Genomic DNA, 16,528 nt, shown 5'->3' on the forward strand with positions numbered 1-16,528 from the left:
TTGGCATAGACAAAACATGAACAAAAAATTAACCAATTAGTCAATTAATTACTGGTAATTAATTATTTTGTTTGATAATAACAAGGGAAATTAATCCTTCAGTATTAACAGCTACTACTAAATATGTAAGGTTTCATTCCCTTAGATAATTGAAAACATTATTTCTCCCACACCCATTCTTCAATCATCTTAAAACAAAACATGAATCAATAAAAAAATTAACCAATTAGTCAATTATTGGTAATTAATTAATTACTTTGTTATTGCATTTATAAGGAAATAATTTCAACATTATTGCTGCTCCCTGTTTACTGTAATCAGAGATGAGTTAAATTTTTCGTTTTGTTGTATTAAAATCAAACCAAATTCATTAAAAAAGCTATTTAACTAATAAACTAATATCTTTAAATTATATATTTAACTTAATTCAACATTTTTTTTTCGTTAATTAATTCAAATTAACAACTCTTAGCTCTTAGGACTAGATCTAGACCTAGTCAAGTCAGTCTAGTCTAGTTTTAGTGTTAGACTTAGACTTTAATTAAGGCTTTAGATCTACTAATCATCTACTAATACTACTAATAATAACTAATAGTAATATTCTATATAGTTAATTATACACGTAAATATATTGATCTAGAATTAGATCTAGATCTAGTCTAGGTCGTCTAGGTCCATATTTTGAATTTAATAAACCATTTCATTTGATTTAATTGTCATTGTAAATTAGCTTTCAATTTAGATTTAGACATAAATTAGGCATTGTAAACCTTAAACTAGATTTAGACTAGACCCCTTTAAAAACTAAAATCAACAACAGTCATCATGAAATAGCTCTGGCTATTTATCCTAATAATTACTAAATACATACTAGCTGAACACAGAACCAGATCTACCTTAGTCAACACTAAACTTAAAAAAGAAACAACAGTCATAATCAATCATCACACTTTAGATCAAAGCAACTTAAAAAATAACCAAACATACACATCCATAACACTAAAGAAGATTACCCATCACAAATGGAAGTTCTCAATCAGACACAGCAGAAATAAATACCTATCACTGTTAATATTAATAGCAGGAGATGTAGAGTCAAATCCAGGGCCTAGATCTAAAGATAGATGCAACATCTGCAAAAAAGTATGCACCATGAAACAGAAAGCCATTCAATGTGACACCTGCGATGAATGGTACCATGCATCATGTCTCCATATGAATACACCTGTGTATTATGCCTCAGGCAACAAAGATGCATCATGGCACTGTGTACCGTGTGGGTTACCTCAGTTTACATCAGGACTGTTTGATTCCTTTGATGCAGACACTTCTAACCCATACAACATCCTAAACACCATCCCAAACCAAACTCACCAACCACTAGCCAGATCCACTCCTGTTAAACCAAAATCTACTAAAATTAATACAACAGCCTCACTAAACAAACCTACTAAAGAAGTAACACCAAAATACCTTAAAACCTTAGTAATAAATTTTCAAAGCATTAGGAACAAAACAGCAGACTTAGAAATTTTATTAGAATGTGAGAAACCAGACATAATTGCAGGCACAGAAACTTGGCTACATCCTGAAATTTATAATGCAGAAATTTTCAATAGTAATTATGAAATTTTTAGAAAAGATAGGGCTGATAATCATGGAGGAGTTCTTTTAGCAATAAAAAAAACACTCTTATAGCAGAAGAAATTACCTTACCTAACTCAAAAAATGTAGAATCAACATTTTGTAAAATTAATACCACCTCAACATCTCTAATAATAGGCAGCATTTACAGACCACCAAATTCTAGTTTAGAATACATGCAGGAACTATGTAATCAGATTACTACACTTAAAGAGACAAATAAAAATGCAGTTTTTTGGATTATGGGTGATTTCAACCTACCTGATATAAATTGGAAAACACTAACCATAGATAAACACCAAAACCTTAAGGACATAAATGAGCTTTTCATAGAAACTTTACACAACCTAAGTTTAGATCAAATCATTAAAAAGCCAACTAGATTAAACAACACATTAGATCTCTTCTTAACCAACAGACCTGGATTAGTAGTTGATTATGAAATTATCCCTGGTCTATCAGACCATGAGATCATAAAAATACCCAGTCAGATAAAAGCAGTAGCCAATACAAAACCCAAAAGAAAAATCTTACTCTGGAATAAATGTAACCTAACACAACTACACCAAGCTGCATTAAACTTTCAACAAACATTCTTATTAGAAAAAGACATTAACCAACCAGTCGATGACCTCTGGAATTTCATTAAAAACCATCTTAAAAGCATTATAGAAAATCATATACCAACTAAATACACATCAAAAAAAATAAATAAATGCTGGTTTAAAAATAGACTAAAGAAGCTTTGTAAACAGAAGGAAAACCTATATAGAAAATTTAAAGAAACTAATGCAGAAAGAGTTTACAAAAAGTATATAAAAATTAAACACTTAACCCAAAAAGTAAGCAGACAGCTGCAGAGTAAATACATAAACAATGTAATATCTAAAGATAACAACAAAAACCTATGGTCATACATTAATTCTAAGAAAATGGAAACAACAGGCATAGCGCCATTAAAAGACGAACATAACATAATGATAATGAAACTAAAGCAAACATCCTAAATATAATACTTTGCATCAGCATTCTCAGCCCCAGGAGACAAAGACATATTACTGAATTTGAACCAAGTAAACAACATAGAAGATATAGTAGTACAAGAAAATGGAATTCAAAAACTATTAGCCAACACCAAACCAAATAAAGCTTCTGGACCTGATGGTATTCCAGCTAGATTACTCAAAGAACTAAGCAATGAGCTAGCCCCAGTGTTCAAAATACTCTTTCAGGCTTCACTTAACCAGGGCAGAGTACCAAAGGACTGGAAGGAAGCTAATGTCACCCCCCTATTTAAAAAAGGAGAAAAATCTGACCCAGGAAACTACAGACCAGTATCACTTACCAGCATTACATGTAAAATCCTAGAACACATAATATGTAGCAACATCATAAACCACTTAGACAAACATAATGTCCTCACACCATACCAACATGGCTCTAGGAAATATAGATCATGTGAAACACAACTAATAGGACTAATTGATGATTTTTCAAAAGGTTTAGATAATAGTGAACAAATAGATGCTATCTTACTAGATTTTTCTAAGGCTTTTGACAAAGTTCACCACCATAGTTTGCTTAAAAAATTAAAATATTTCGGCATTAATGGTTCACTGCATCAGTGGATTAAAGATTTTCTGATAGGGAGAGAACAAACTGTAATAATAAATGGCTCTAAATCAACACCGATAACAGTAAACTCAGGTGTACCTCAAGGAACAGTCTTGGGTCCACTACTATTTTTAATTTACATAAATGATTTACCAAATTGCATTACCTCAGGAACAAAAGTCAGATTATTTGCAGACAATTGCATAATATATAGAACAATAAAAACAACACAAGACACAGATATTTTACAAAGAGAATTAGATGAATTACAGAAATGGGAATCAAATTGGAGCATGTCTTTCCACCCAGAAAAATGTCAGTTGTTAAGAGTAACAAAAAAACTAAAACAAATTAATTCCACTTATCTTATTCATGGCAAACCAGTAACACAGACTAAAAACGCAAAATACCTAGGTGTTATAATAAATGAAAAACTGTCATGGAATCCACATATTGATGAAACTACAAAAAAATCAAACAAAGCATTAGGATTTATTAAAAGAAATTTCTATAAATCAAATAAGAACATAAAACTAAAATGTTATTTAACCTTGGTTAGGCCAATAATAGAATATGCATCCTCCGTTTTGGACCCCTCAACTCAAGAAAACATTAAAAAACTGGAACAGACACAAAATAGAGCAGTGAGATTCATAACAAACGAATATTCACATTTGACCAGAGTAACACCTTTAGTAAAATCACTAAATTTAGAAAGCCTTCAGGACAGAAGGCTCAAAAGTAAAGTAGCAATCATATATAAAACACTGAACCATAATCTTCAAATACAAAATTTAATAAAATACTCTGAAAGACACAAAGATAAAGGCACATTCCTCGTCCCATATGCTAGGACAAATTTGTACAAACACTCCTTCTTCCCTAGTACTATTAGAGCATGGAATGGGTTGCCTGAGCTAGCCAGTAAAACCAGTGACTTGGCTGAATTAAAGTCATTGGTTAACATGCATGACTAAATGCATGACGCGTAGGACATAATCATCTTCTTTTTTGAAGTAACGTCTGTATCATATAAGATAAGAAGAAGATATATAGTTGTAAGGGTGGAATTCTTTTGTTTATATATATATATATATTTTGCGCTTTTATTTTTAATATGTAATCAAATCATTATTTAGTAGGCTCCACTGCTGTTTTTATTCTTTTTTTTTTGTCAAGATATATCTTAAACCTATATTTCAAGGTGGACAAAAAAAAAAAAAGATCTAGACTGAATTAGTTAAGTACACAACATTCTTTCTATTTTTTAATAACTAGGTCATGTGAGACTAGTTCATTGTTTCTCCATCATTTCTGACAGTTACAAACTTACAAGACTCATGTATAATGTTAATTAACAAAAAAAAAATGTTGAAATTATTATAGTCCTTTCAATCTATTTCATTAAACTTTCGTAATTGGATGAATCTCTCTTTTTTGATCATTTAGGAGGCTGACAAATTAAAATTTTTAAAAATTTGATTATTTAAGTTCAAAGCGTAATGCTATGATCTCTCAAACATATCAATTTTTAAATGCTCATTCATTCAGTGTCTGCACATCTTATAAACAAGAAACAAATAAAAAATACTTCAAATTTATTTTTTAATTTTTTTTTACAAATTAAGCCAATACACAAACCGTTGTGCCAGTGAAGCCTCATGAAAATAGAAGGTTTCATAACTATCTATTATTAGTTTCAAAACTTTTAAGCACTGACCCCTACTTCTCTACACAAAGTATAAGGGGGACTAATTAAACTCCACCACGACATCTATCAAGAACAATTTATTTCTCTTGTTTGATACCAAACAAAATAATTAATTAAGTAATTGGTTAATTTTTTTCCATTGATTCTTGTTTTGACAGGTACAAGAAATAATTGTGTGAAATTTCAACTTGATCCAAAATAGGGTGTGGGAGAAATAAAGTGTAAAAAAATTGTACCAATCAGACAGTGTGAGTTGATAGAAGCTTTGTACAAATCTTGTTGTTGAAACAATAGTTTTACCCATTATTAATGGGTACTTTTTAGGGTGGAGGCCTTAGACTAAGAGTATATATGATTAATAGTATAGATTATATTTCTAGAATTCTAGATCTAATAGAGATCTACTTAGATTCTGGAATCTCTCTCTTAGTTTTAGTTTTATAAATCTAGATAGTGAAGTAGATGGGGCTTAGAGTATAGTATAATATGGTCTATATAGTATTTAAGCTGCTATATAAAATTATAACTATTCATGGTTTTACTATCAAATACACTTCTAGCTTTATGATACAGAGCTAGATTTTTATAGATTTAAAGACACCTATTGTTAATAAAAACAATCAATGCAAGAGATTTCCACTGAAATAGGAAACTGATATTGATAATGTGTTATACATTGCTGCGATTTGCAATTTGTTTTTAGAGATTTTAATTAATTCCTAATGTTGACTAATACAAGCAATATATATAGAGAGATTAGTACAAATAGGCTTATTGGTTTACAAGTACTTTTTTACTCTTTAATCAGTTACTTTTGAATTTGCTAATTTGAAAAGGAAAAAAAAAATTGTATAAATGTATATGGTAATTCTTATATTTATTACTAAATATATATATAGATAGTGCACGTTTTTCCGCTCCTGAAATCAAATATTTTCTCCTGGAAAACTCATGAAATCCTAATCTCAGAATGGTGGGGGAACCCTGCATAAAGTGAAAGAATAGATGTCTCTCCTAACAGCAAGTATATAGCTTTATATAAAGCTTTTTAGAAAGCATCCCCTTTTATCTTACAGTTGTGGAGTTGAGACATTAATTGCATTGGAACCTTGTCAGCACAGTTAATAAAAAAAAGCCTAAATTCTGGCACGTAGGTTTAATTCAATAAGCTATATCAGTCCACAAAGAACTGTTAGATGTTATTTTTAATTTGTTTAGAGCTTAGTGGATGAAATTAAGAAACAATAGCAAGGACAAACAAATATTTTACTTAAAACTATGAAATAAAAAAACAAAAAAAAAATTGTTTTATACAAATGTAATTTTATATATAACAATCTTCATATTTTCAGCCAATTAGACCAACTATAAATACTAATAACCTATGTTTGCTGTTTATTCATCATCTGCTGGGATCCCAAGTTCTTCATTAGTGAACTTTGAAGGGTCAGGATATGTGTCGTGGGGCTGAGATAAATAAAGAACATGTCACAAATGTATTGAAATTTGTCTAAATGAAAATAATTTTAATAATTTTCCAATCACTGCAAAAGAAATATTTTTCTCTCTAGAAAGTTTTCAATTCCAAGGTTTCCTTTGGAAATAAGATAACGGTAATTAGATCCTAGTATGTACTCAGTCAAAATTTCCTCAAAGTTGTCAAAGACTGGCAGCAAATATGACGCTAGGCTAAAATATAATGGACAATTTATTTTAGATTTAAATTTTAACAATAAGTCTAAATGTAAAAAAAAAAATAGTTTTAATTTTATTTCAGTATTTTACTTCTATGAAACTTGTATTTAAAATTCTGAGTATAGGCATTGTAAACTTCAAGCAGTCAAAATTGCATTTTAATCCATTATAAAATAGTAGGCCTATAAAAATGAGAAAAAGAGCAACATGACTCACCACTAAATGATCAAATTCATAATAGGAGTGATACAGGATCCAAAACCAAAAGAAAGCACTCAGAGCTTCCCCGAAATAATGCCAACCTTTAGGTTCACTAGGATCATGACGTCGATAAAGGGCTCTAGAATGAAATATATAAAAAAAATATTTCGTACATCTAAAATGCAAAATTGGAAAAAGACAAAAAAAAAAAAAGTATATTCTTTTCTTGTCCTTTAGAAGATAATTCAATAAAAAGATGACAGGAAAATAAATATTGTAGTGGTTTAGTTTAACTAAGGGAGTATATTAGTTGCAGGGCCGGTCCTACAGGTTGCTGGGCCCTATGTGAAATGGATTGCGCGGGGCCTAATTTGGGTTGTGATAAGGATAATAAGCGAAAATTAAGATTTTGTATTAGAAAAGAAATTCGTCTTTGCATTTTATTTATACTTTACTAAGGAGGAGGCGCGGTGGCTGGGCGGTAAAGCGCTTGGCTTCCGAACCGGGGACCGGGGTTCGAATCCTGGTGAAGACTGGGATTTTTAATTTCGGGATCTTCGGGCGCCTCTGAGTCCACCCAGCTCTAATGGGTACCTGACATTAGTTAGGGAAAAGTAAAGGCGGTTGGTCGTTGTGCTGGCCACATGACACCCTTGTTAACCGTAGGCCACAGAAACAGATGACCTTTACATCATCTGCCCTATAGACCACAAGGTCTGAAAGGGAAACTTTACTTTTTTAAGTACAAAATCACTGTCAAATTTAATTTACAGTATCTACGGTAGATAGTAGTTTTCCAACAAAAAGCCGATAAACATTCAGATTTGTCTTTTAGATTTACTATCAACTAGCAAAATATCGCTTTTTTTTCTAAGATTTCGATATAGGTCTATATTTATAAGTAAATTAAGCATTTGAACTTCTTGTTTTGGTTAAAATTCGGCTTATTATTACATTTTTATTGAATGAAAGCTGATAATGGATCCATATTGAATGACAACTCTGAAATGACAATTTTGTCTGTTTTAAGGAGATTCGCATCAGTTTTCAGAAGATTTTAATAATTTCAGGAGATTTTCATGACTTTTTCTTATATTTTATAATTTTAGGAGAATTCCAGGAACCCTTTAATGATAAGTTAAAATGGTTTAATTTAATAATTTACACCTAGAATTCGCATAGCGCGGGGCCTATGAAAGTGCGGGGCCCACTGCGGCCGCATAGGTTGCAGTGGCCAAAGACCGGCCCTGATTAGTTGTTATATAAATATTGTGCACTGTATTAAGTGACAGTAAAAAGTAGTGACATAGCCAGACAGACTAATAATTTGCAGAATAGGAGCACATAAAAAGAGAATAGACTTCAAGTGTTTCGAAACAAGAAGCATTGTTAGGAATGTGACAAGTCAAAAACTCGCTGTCAGAGTCACTCAAATTTATCACAGCATTAATTATTATTTTTCATTATTTATTTATTTTATTTTAATTATTTCCCCATCCTACCCCTAAATTATTCACCCGCCACACCTTTTCCGCTCCAGGCTAGACTTAGTTGACCACATTGGAGATAGCTAGGCCACGTCTTTCGAGTTATCTTCCCTTGACCGGGGCAAAGATACGCACAGACTTTGATCTTATCGGCAGGATGTCTGACAGCCGCAGTGGACACCACCTTGTGTGGAATGCAAGTCACCCCTCCCCTCCCTTTCTCCTATGTCTCTCTTTGATCTAGGAGACCATGAGGACAAACACGCCCATTGACCTCCCAATGTGCGAATCCCATCTCTTGTCGGACTTCACCCACGTGTAAGATAATTCTAAGCCTAGGACATTTCCTGTGTCCGCCCACATTTTCCAGGCCTTTGTATATAAGGTAAATTAAATCGAGTCAGACTCTCTCTTTCTCATTCGAGCTGAGCTATCGAGTCTGGACTACATCATTTATTCTCCCTCCTAGAGGAATACCTGGTGGTAAGCCGAACTTAATCACAAGTTCCATCTTAATTACTCTGTGTATATTTCCATTGGACTTTATCATGTGTAGTTTATTATTTCATTTATATTTAATTAGTGCCTTGTGTATTTCTCACTGTCGTAAGTAGAAAACATGAACATGGCTAATGTATATTTTATGTATTGCATTAATTTATTAATGCTACGTTGCATCAATTGATCATTGATGCAACCATGTATATATTTGTACACCTTATTTTATTTCCTTTATCTCGGTTGACAGCCTTGATAATTCTACTATCGCACTAATACTGCGCTTAGAAAGGAGATATGAGTTATCTCCCCTGTAGCCATTTCACTCTAACGAGAGTTGCGCCTCTTGAACGGACACCCTCTCCATTCAAGCGCGCTCCATTGTTCTCGACCTACGGTCATATGTAAACAAACCGTCATGGTCGCCGACCACCGCCCAATTCACCCCCCCCCCTTTTCTTTCTCTATCCACCTGTGTTGTTTATTTCAGATTATTATTTCCCCTTCTATGTACATTTTTACATTAGTATTTCCCCTTTTATGTACATTTTTATATTGCTACTATCAGCCATCTATTATTCCAAATCCCCTTTGTCATCATCTCCCCTTTTGTGCTCAAAAGCAATTTTACCAATCTGACGAATGCACCTCAGTCGAGGGCATCGATAAGATGCATAAGAGACATGTCCTAACTTGTCTTTATTTATCCGCAGCCTCCCTCAGGTGTCTGCCTATTTATTGGATCAACTATTTGTTTGATATCAAGAATCACCTACTATCTTTGTGCTTAGTGCTATTCAGCACTACACTAGCTCACTGACCTGCCTAGTTAGTTGCCATCGAGAATCACCTATTGCCTATTTATTTATTGGATCAACGATCTATTTACCTGCATCTGTGCTTAGTGCTATTCAGCACTGCACTTGCCTACTGAGATCTACTCAACTCTACCACTTGGCGCTATCGGCATTGCCCGCCTATTCGACAGCCCACCTGTCAAGCTATTAGGTGCGACGTCCCTATAGATTCAGATCTGTGTGAGACGTCATAGCTACGCCAACCCTCTGCAACTCACTGGACATATCCTGTCAATTACGCTGCCCACGGCAGATCAGCTCTGCCTGCAGTAACCTTGTGCCCACGGTAGCCGGCCACCCGCCCTACTGTGCCCACTACAGATATTAGATTTTGGGGATTGAGACTCCACAAGAACTATATCACCGGCGTCCCTCTATCTGCTAGAGCGCCACCTCCAGCTGCAGAACCTCAAGCCAGGACACAGCCAGCTGCGACATCAACAGGAAAAACCAGCTAAGTCAGAGAACAAAGTGACATACTCTCTTATTAGGTGCAAGAGTGATGATTAAAGCTAGTATTATTTAGAGATAGAAGCAAACCCTCCCCCTTTTTATTCTTATATGTATATTTATGTAAATAAATATTCTTCGTTTTTAACCTTTGTATCTATCTTTCATTGCTTTGTCTCGTTGCGTGTCTGCTTCCGATTCATATGCTGATAGGTTGGTGTGTGATAGCATTAAAAATAATCATCCCCTAGACATTAAACGCGCTAAACACACGTCACATTTCCCCACCTGTCACAAGGAAATATTGATGATGGATTTAAAGACATATATGATGATCATCCCATTGTTAAAATAAAAATAGGTGAAGTCTTTCCAAAGTCTTATCTAGTATATCACTGCTAACATATTGGTTTATCCCCTGAATGTGTCCAACTCGTACTTAAAGTAATATTTATCAAGTCATCCATGTCATTAATCTTGTGAGATCAAGTCAAGAGCATTAAACTGAGCCACAATCATATTCAAGTCCGGACAGTGTAAATATTTAAGGCCACTGACACTATGATGCAAGATAAAAAACAATATAGACATATTTTTCAATTGCCATTAAAAAAAAAAAGTTGAACATGCCAAATAAAAATAATGATTGTTGAAAACAACTTTTATCAAAACATCAAAATGTGAATTTTGAGTGCTCATTAGCCATTGAAACTAGAGAAGCTGGTGAGAAATGAATATTCAATTTCTGAAATTGTTGGGTAGCCTTGATGAGTACCTGTAGACTGTTTAAAAGAATTTCAGTTTAACTTAAGAATGTTTTTCACTGATATAAGAGCTTTCAGATATCTTCATATAGAAAGGAACAATTGCAATGGCAAACAATTACACTTTAATTGTTTATCTTTTAGAGATGAGACTGCAGAGTTTTTAAGTTTTCGTTACAGTTCTTCAAAAGTTATTGATTAGAAAATACATTTATTGGGAGTAATAAACCCTAATCCTAACTCTTGCATGTAAAGCAAACATCTTAAGACTCCAGATACTGGTGTATGACAAACCGGCAAATAAAATTTGATCAATTGGAATTCATAACTTAGTGAACACTCTCAGTGTGCTAACGAACACCTCATAGTTATTGTATTTAAAAAATGTTATTATCTTTAATTTTCTTTTTTTATATCAATTTCTTTTTACATTAACTTAAGTCAGACAGGTCAGTGTAACTTTCCCACTCTTGCTTCCTTCTCTGTTTATAACGGATGCCTAAACAAGGCTATTAGATACAAGTTTTATGTATACTGTGTACTGTAGCATACCTAAGTCTAGTTGACCCAAATGAAAAAAACAACAAACTGCACGACCCCTCACTTGTCTAGCCAGCTCACTCTGCTCAGTGACTGTGGTCTAATTTGGTACCTGATCTATCAATAATTGTCCCTCCCTCTATGTTTTTTTTTTACATTTGTAGAGCATTAGTGATGAGTAGCAAAATAGTAAAAAAAATAGAGCAAAAAAAAAGTATATCTAGCGTTCGTTAGTGTCATTGATACTAGTGATAAAGACCATTAGTTAATGCCATTGATAATAATAAACAAATATTAGTGAACACCTCCTATTGACACAAAGGCAAAGGTTATGACATGTTGATGTATAGTATATGTTTTATGGCCTATTTAGAAGAATTTTAGATCTAATAGGTTTTGTTTACCTGGTACCTAAATTTTCTAAAAAAAAATCTCCTTCACCCCGGACCTACCCTCCTTCTGTCTTAGAAGAAAAAAAATGTCATTGTCCTACCAATGCTCTTTGAACCTGTGTAAAACCCTTGTTTTTCAGAGTAAACGAAACTAGATGTGTCTGAACTATAAAAAGAAATGGAGTATAAATAAAAACAATAGACTAGTTTTGTCATAGCTATCAAAATAGAGGCTCATTTTAACAAAGATTTTGGGGTGTTCGTTAATGTTAGAAAATAGGGGGGTGTTCAGAAGATGGAAATTACTATAGACAGTATAGATTATATAGTAGTTTATTTATTTCGGACATTACATGAATTCGGACATTCGCTGTTTTTGTGGTCATTAAATAATTATTTTAATATTTATTATAAAACTAGCGCGCTATATAATGTGCTTGTCCATTTTTCAATGATTCTGACCCAATTTCCTTCCATTTAGCTGTCTTTTTATGTAAGAAAAACGAATTTCAAATTTGTTAGGTTGTTGTTTTTTCCTATATTACCCCGATGACTTTACCTCTTCCTAGGGTTAAGACTATATTTTTTGATTGGCTAAGTCTATACTAATGAGCCCGGCAATATTTATTCTCTTTTTGGAGCTGATTTATTTGATTCATAAGCAAAGTTGTTTGATTCCATACAAAAAAAAAATTAATAGGGTGTCCGAATTAAATTACGATTTTCTTACCAAAATTTATTTCGGACAGCCAGTTTTGGACATCAATAAAAATGATCTTATACTATATTTGTTCATTTGTTGTTTTTTTAATAGAGAATAAATGGGCAAAATGTTTGGAGTGAGCTTGGTACATTGAATGAAGTTAAATGCTTAGATCTAGACCTACTAGATAGATATATCTAGATTTATATTGAGAGAATATAGATCAGGATTCAATTGGGCAAGAATGGCTATCCTAACCTGTACTATACTACAAAAGATCATCTGTATTAGAAATTTATTAAATTAATAAACAAAAAAATACAAACATTCAACACACATCTAACCATGCAAATATATAAAAAGTCTAAAATCGGTATCGAAGTCAGTATCCCAGTGACCTAATTTAGGTAGAATAAGTGTTCATATTTTTATTTTTTGTTTTCGTATTTATGCATCATTGCAAAACATCTTATTGATTTAATGTGAGGGGCTATGCCTGGGGATGTTAAAATTTAGTTAATGTTAGTATAGAATTAAAATCTGAGTTTATTGATGCCTAAATATAGAGACTGTCCAAAATAAATTCTGGTGTCCAGAATCAAATAATGTGGGTCAAATTTGTCAGAATTAAATGAAAACACACTGCCTCTTTGACTTTAAATATAATTATAGGTTAGGGCCTTAGGGCTAGGGGTACAAATATAAGACTATAAGTAGTCATCCTTTTTCTCCTTAAACTAAAGAAGATTTTGATACTTCATTTTCTTGTCTATGTCGAACCATTGTCAAATAGTGCGCTGTCAAAGTCAAACTTTCAAATTTGGGCCTATAGGTGTCCGAATAGCATAAACTACTCTAGATCTATATCTATTTCCAATTTAAGTTCTTACGTTCCAGCGTTTCTGGTACTCGTTTTCTGCACAGATGATAGTGATAGAGACTTATTATTTTGTCGACAAACCGTAGCTGCTATTGGTCGCAATCGACTTAGCAAAGAGATCATTTTCACAATATGAAGCTCTAATTCTAGCTAGATCTAGAATGTAGGCTGTATCTAGAAATAATCTAGATCTAGTCTAGATTTTAGAGATCTCCAAATTCAATAACAACACAATATTTGTGAAGGTAACTTTTTTTTCTTTTTCTACAAAGGTCGCTGCTAATTTCTATACATTATCAACTGAAGAGTTTCTCATGTATTGATGTTTTGCCGTACACAATCAGTATTTTATTTTCTATTTTTACGTAGATCTAGATCTAGGTTAGTTTATCTGTTAAATGCTCACAATTTATTATTATTATTATAAATTTTCAATATGAACTCTACTAATTTTTAGATCGAATTGTCTGTTTATTTATCTATCTATCTAACTATTAGATCTAGTGATGGTAGATTCTGCATGGTAGACATAGTAGAACTACAACTAGGCTAGCCTACATGTTTGCAATAGACTGCATTTTCTTTCGTTCTCAATTTTTTTTCTACATAAAAGAAGCAAAAACCTTGTAGGCCTAGATTATGCCTAGATCTATAGGCTTAAAAAATATTTTTGGAACTGCATTTGTATATTAAGATCACTCCAAACGCGGACATCATTCACATCACGACAATTTAAAGTTGCTAACCATAATATGGCCCCTTTTGTCTTAAGAGACAATGGATGAAAATCATGCGAGGAGATAAATCACTAGTTTCTGTTTTTTCTTGAGTCTGGGCAGAAACTAAGACTAAGACTGTTTTATTGATCCTTATGGAAATTTGTTTTGATTACAAGGAGTCTTTTCTCATAGGCCTAAACATGGGCGTAGCCAGGGGGGGTTGGGGTTCAATTCCCCCCCCCCCCCCGAAATGAAATTCCCCCTACGAGGGGGGGGGTCGGAATTTAGTGACTGATTTTTTGCTTTGATTTTGTTTATTTTAGGTGAGATTTTAATACTAAATCATCACTTACCACAACACAGCTGAGGGGGTTTTGAGTTAAAAACCCTCTACCTGGAGGTTTTGAGTTTAAAACCCCCTACCAGGGGTTTTGAGATTTAAAAATCTCCTATCAGGGGGTTTTGAGATACAAATCCCTCTACCAGGGGGTTTTGAGTTTAAAACCCCCTACCAGGGGCTTTGAGTTTAAAACCCTCTATTTGGGGTTTTGAGTTTTAAACCCCCTACCAGAGGTTTTTTGCAGTTTAATCCCCCTCTTCTATAAAACAAAAACAAAAAAATGCAAACAACAATCCCCAAATTCCAACAGCACAGTTAAGGAAGATTTTGATTTAAAAACCCCCTCTTCAGTATAAAAAAAAAGCAAATTACACACTCAAAATTCAATGAGCGTAGCCAAAGGGGTTTTGAGTTTAATTCCCCCCCCCCCCTTTCCAGTTGGGCTTTGAAGCTAAAAAGTACCTATTCAATACAAAAAACAAAAAAAAAAGCAAATTACACACTATAAAATCTATGAGCGTAGCCAAAGGGGTTTTGAGTTTAAAACCCCCTTCCAGCGGGGTTTGAAGCTGAAAACTACCTCTTCAATATTTTTAAAAAAAGAAGCAAATTACGCACTCAAAATGCTATGAGCGTAGCCAAAGGGGGTTTTGAGTTTAAATCCCCCTCCTCCAGATGGCTTTTTCTTTAAAGTTTAAAACCCCTACAGATGGTTTTGAGTTTAAAATTCCCCTACAGAGCGTTTAGAGTTGAAAACCTCTCTCTTCAATATTATTTTAAAGCAAACTACAGTCACCAAATTCTATGATCGTAGCTAAATGGGGCTTTAAATAAAAAAAAATAATAAAAAATTCCAGAGATTTTTTAGTTTAAAACCCCTCAACGGATGATTTTGACAAAAAAAAATTTCTTTTTCGATATAAAATCTAAAGCGAAATACAGGCATGTAATTGCAGGAGCGTAGTCAAGAAAGTTTACAAATTTCTACCAGTGGCTTGGGCCCCATTAATAAAATGTGAATAGTCTTCTGCCGAAATTGAAAAACACTAAATGTGGCTCAACAAAGATGGCTAAGACTGATTTTAGGAGTCAGTCATAGAGATCGGGTCTAAATCAAAGAAATCATATGCCGAACTGGGAGTTGAACCCTTAGTAAGGTTGTTACAGAGCGTCGCATGAGGTTTTGCGGGACATGTGCTCCGACAAAATGAATTACGCAAAATAAGAGTAGCGAAAACAGCTTGCCGGAAAATGCGCCGAACGGCGCGAGAGGGTCTAAGTCAGTAAGAATAGCACATTAAGTTTTTGAAATAAAACTTTTTAATAGCAAGATAATGCACTGTAGATACCTCAGAATATGCATTTTGTTGGCTTTCAATACCAGAAATAGTGCTCGGCGGCGGGGCTTTGCCCCGCGCTAGGGGAGCGCTGCGAACTCCCCCAGACCTCCTTGCTAGCAAGGGCGGGGAGTCTACAAGTTTTCCACTAATTCCAGGAAGAATCTATTCTAGGGCACAATAAACGTCTTCCGAAAGGGTCAGAATGTGATAAAGATTAATTATGTACACACACACACACACAAATATATATTTTTTTTTCCGCGGCCCCCCCCCCCCCGAAAAAAAAATCCTGGCTACGCCCATGGGCCTAAAGGCAACACAACAGAAACATACACCTAAATAGAACAGACACAACATAACGAATTCATTAAGCGACTACACACAGGCATCTTGGTCCTTTTCATGCTTCCCGATAATGGAGTGGCGTTGATATAGTCTGACCGAATAAGGTACGAAAGAGTATTTGTACCGCTCTGTTCTTGTCTTGATTGACAGAAGTCGCCCACTTCGCGACGACTTGGATTTGGCGTAGTTATGATGGAGCGGGTGGCTGTTGTCATCCAAGATTTTTCCGATTTTTCTTAGACATTTTTGTTCAGAAAGTTCCTTTAAATATGGTAATGTTGTGCGAGTGATTTTTTATGCTCTTTTTATAAGTTTTTTTTAGACTGCGCAACATTAGATGAAGCGTTG

General features: G+C 33.8%; 1 protein-coding gene across 1 annotated transcript; it reads right to left on the bottom strand.

Moving 5' to 3' along the window:
• Nucleotides 1-4,839: 4,839 nt before the first annotated feature.
• On the bottom strand, nucleotides 4,840-13,712 carry LOC106070604 (NADH dehydrogenase [ubiquinone] 1 beta subcomplex subunit 2, mitochondrial-like). Its single transcript, XM_056034190.1, has 3 exons — nucleotides 13,447-13,712; nucleotides 6,881-7,004; nucleotides 4,840-6,436 (listed from the first exon to the last, which is right to left on the bottom strand). The coding sequence occupies exons 1-3, from the start codon at nucleotides 13,557-13,559 to the stop codon at nucleotides 6,365-6,367; spliced, it is 309 nt and encodes a 102-aa protein (XP_055890165.1). The 5' UTR covers nucleotides 13,560-13,712; the 3' UTR covers nucleotides 4,840-6,364.
• Between the last annotated feature and the right edge of the window lie 2,816 nt (nucleotides 13,713-16,528).

Source organism: Biomphalaria glabrata, chromosome 6 (genome assembly GCF_947242115.1).
Source record: "Biomphalaria glabrata chromosome 6, xgBioGlab47.1, whole genome shotgun sequence".
NCBI classification, from domain to species: domain Eukaryota; kingdom Metazoa; phylum Mollusca; class Gastropoda; family Planorbidae; genus Biomphalaria; species Biomphalaria glabrata.

Coding starts and splice junctions, on each gene's coding strand:
- LOC106070604 (XM_056034190.1), bottom strand. CDS start 13,559: ATGATCTCTTTGCTAAGTCGATTGCGACCAATAGCAGCTACGGTTTGT. Junction 7,005..13,446: donor AGTACCAGAAACGCTGGAAC/GTAAGAACTTAA, acceptor ATTTCATTCTAG/AGCCCTTTATCGACGTCATG. Junction 6,437..6,880: donor ATGAATTTGATCATTTAGTG/GTGAGTCATGTT, acceptor TATTTATCTCAG/CCCCACGACACATATCCTGA.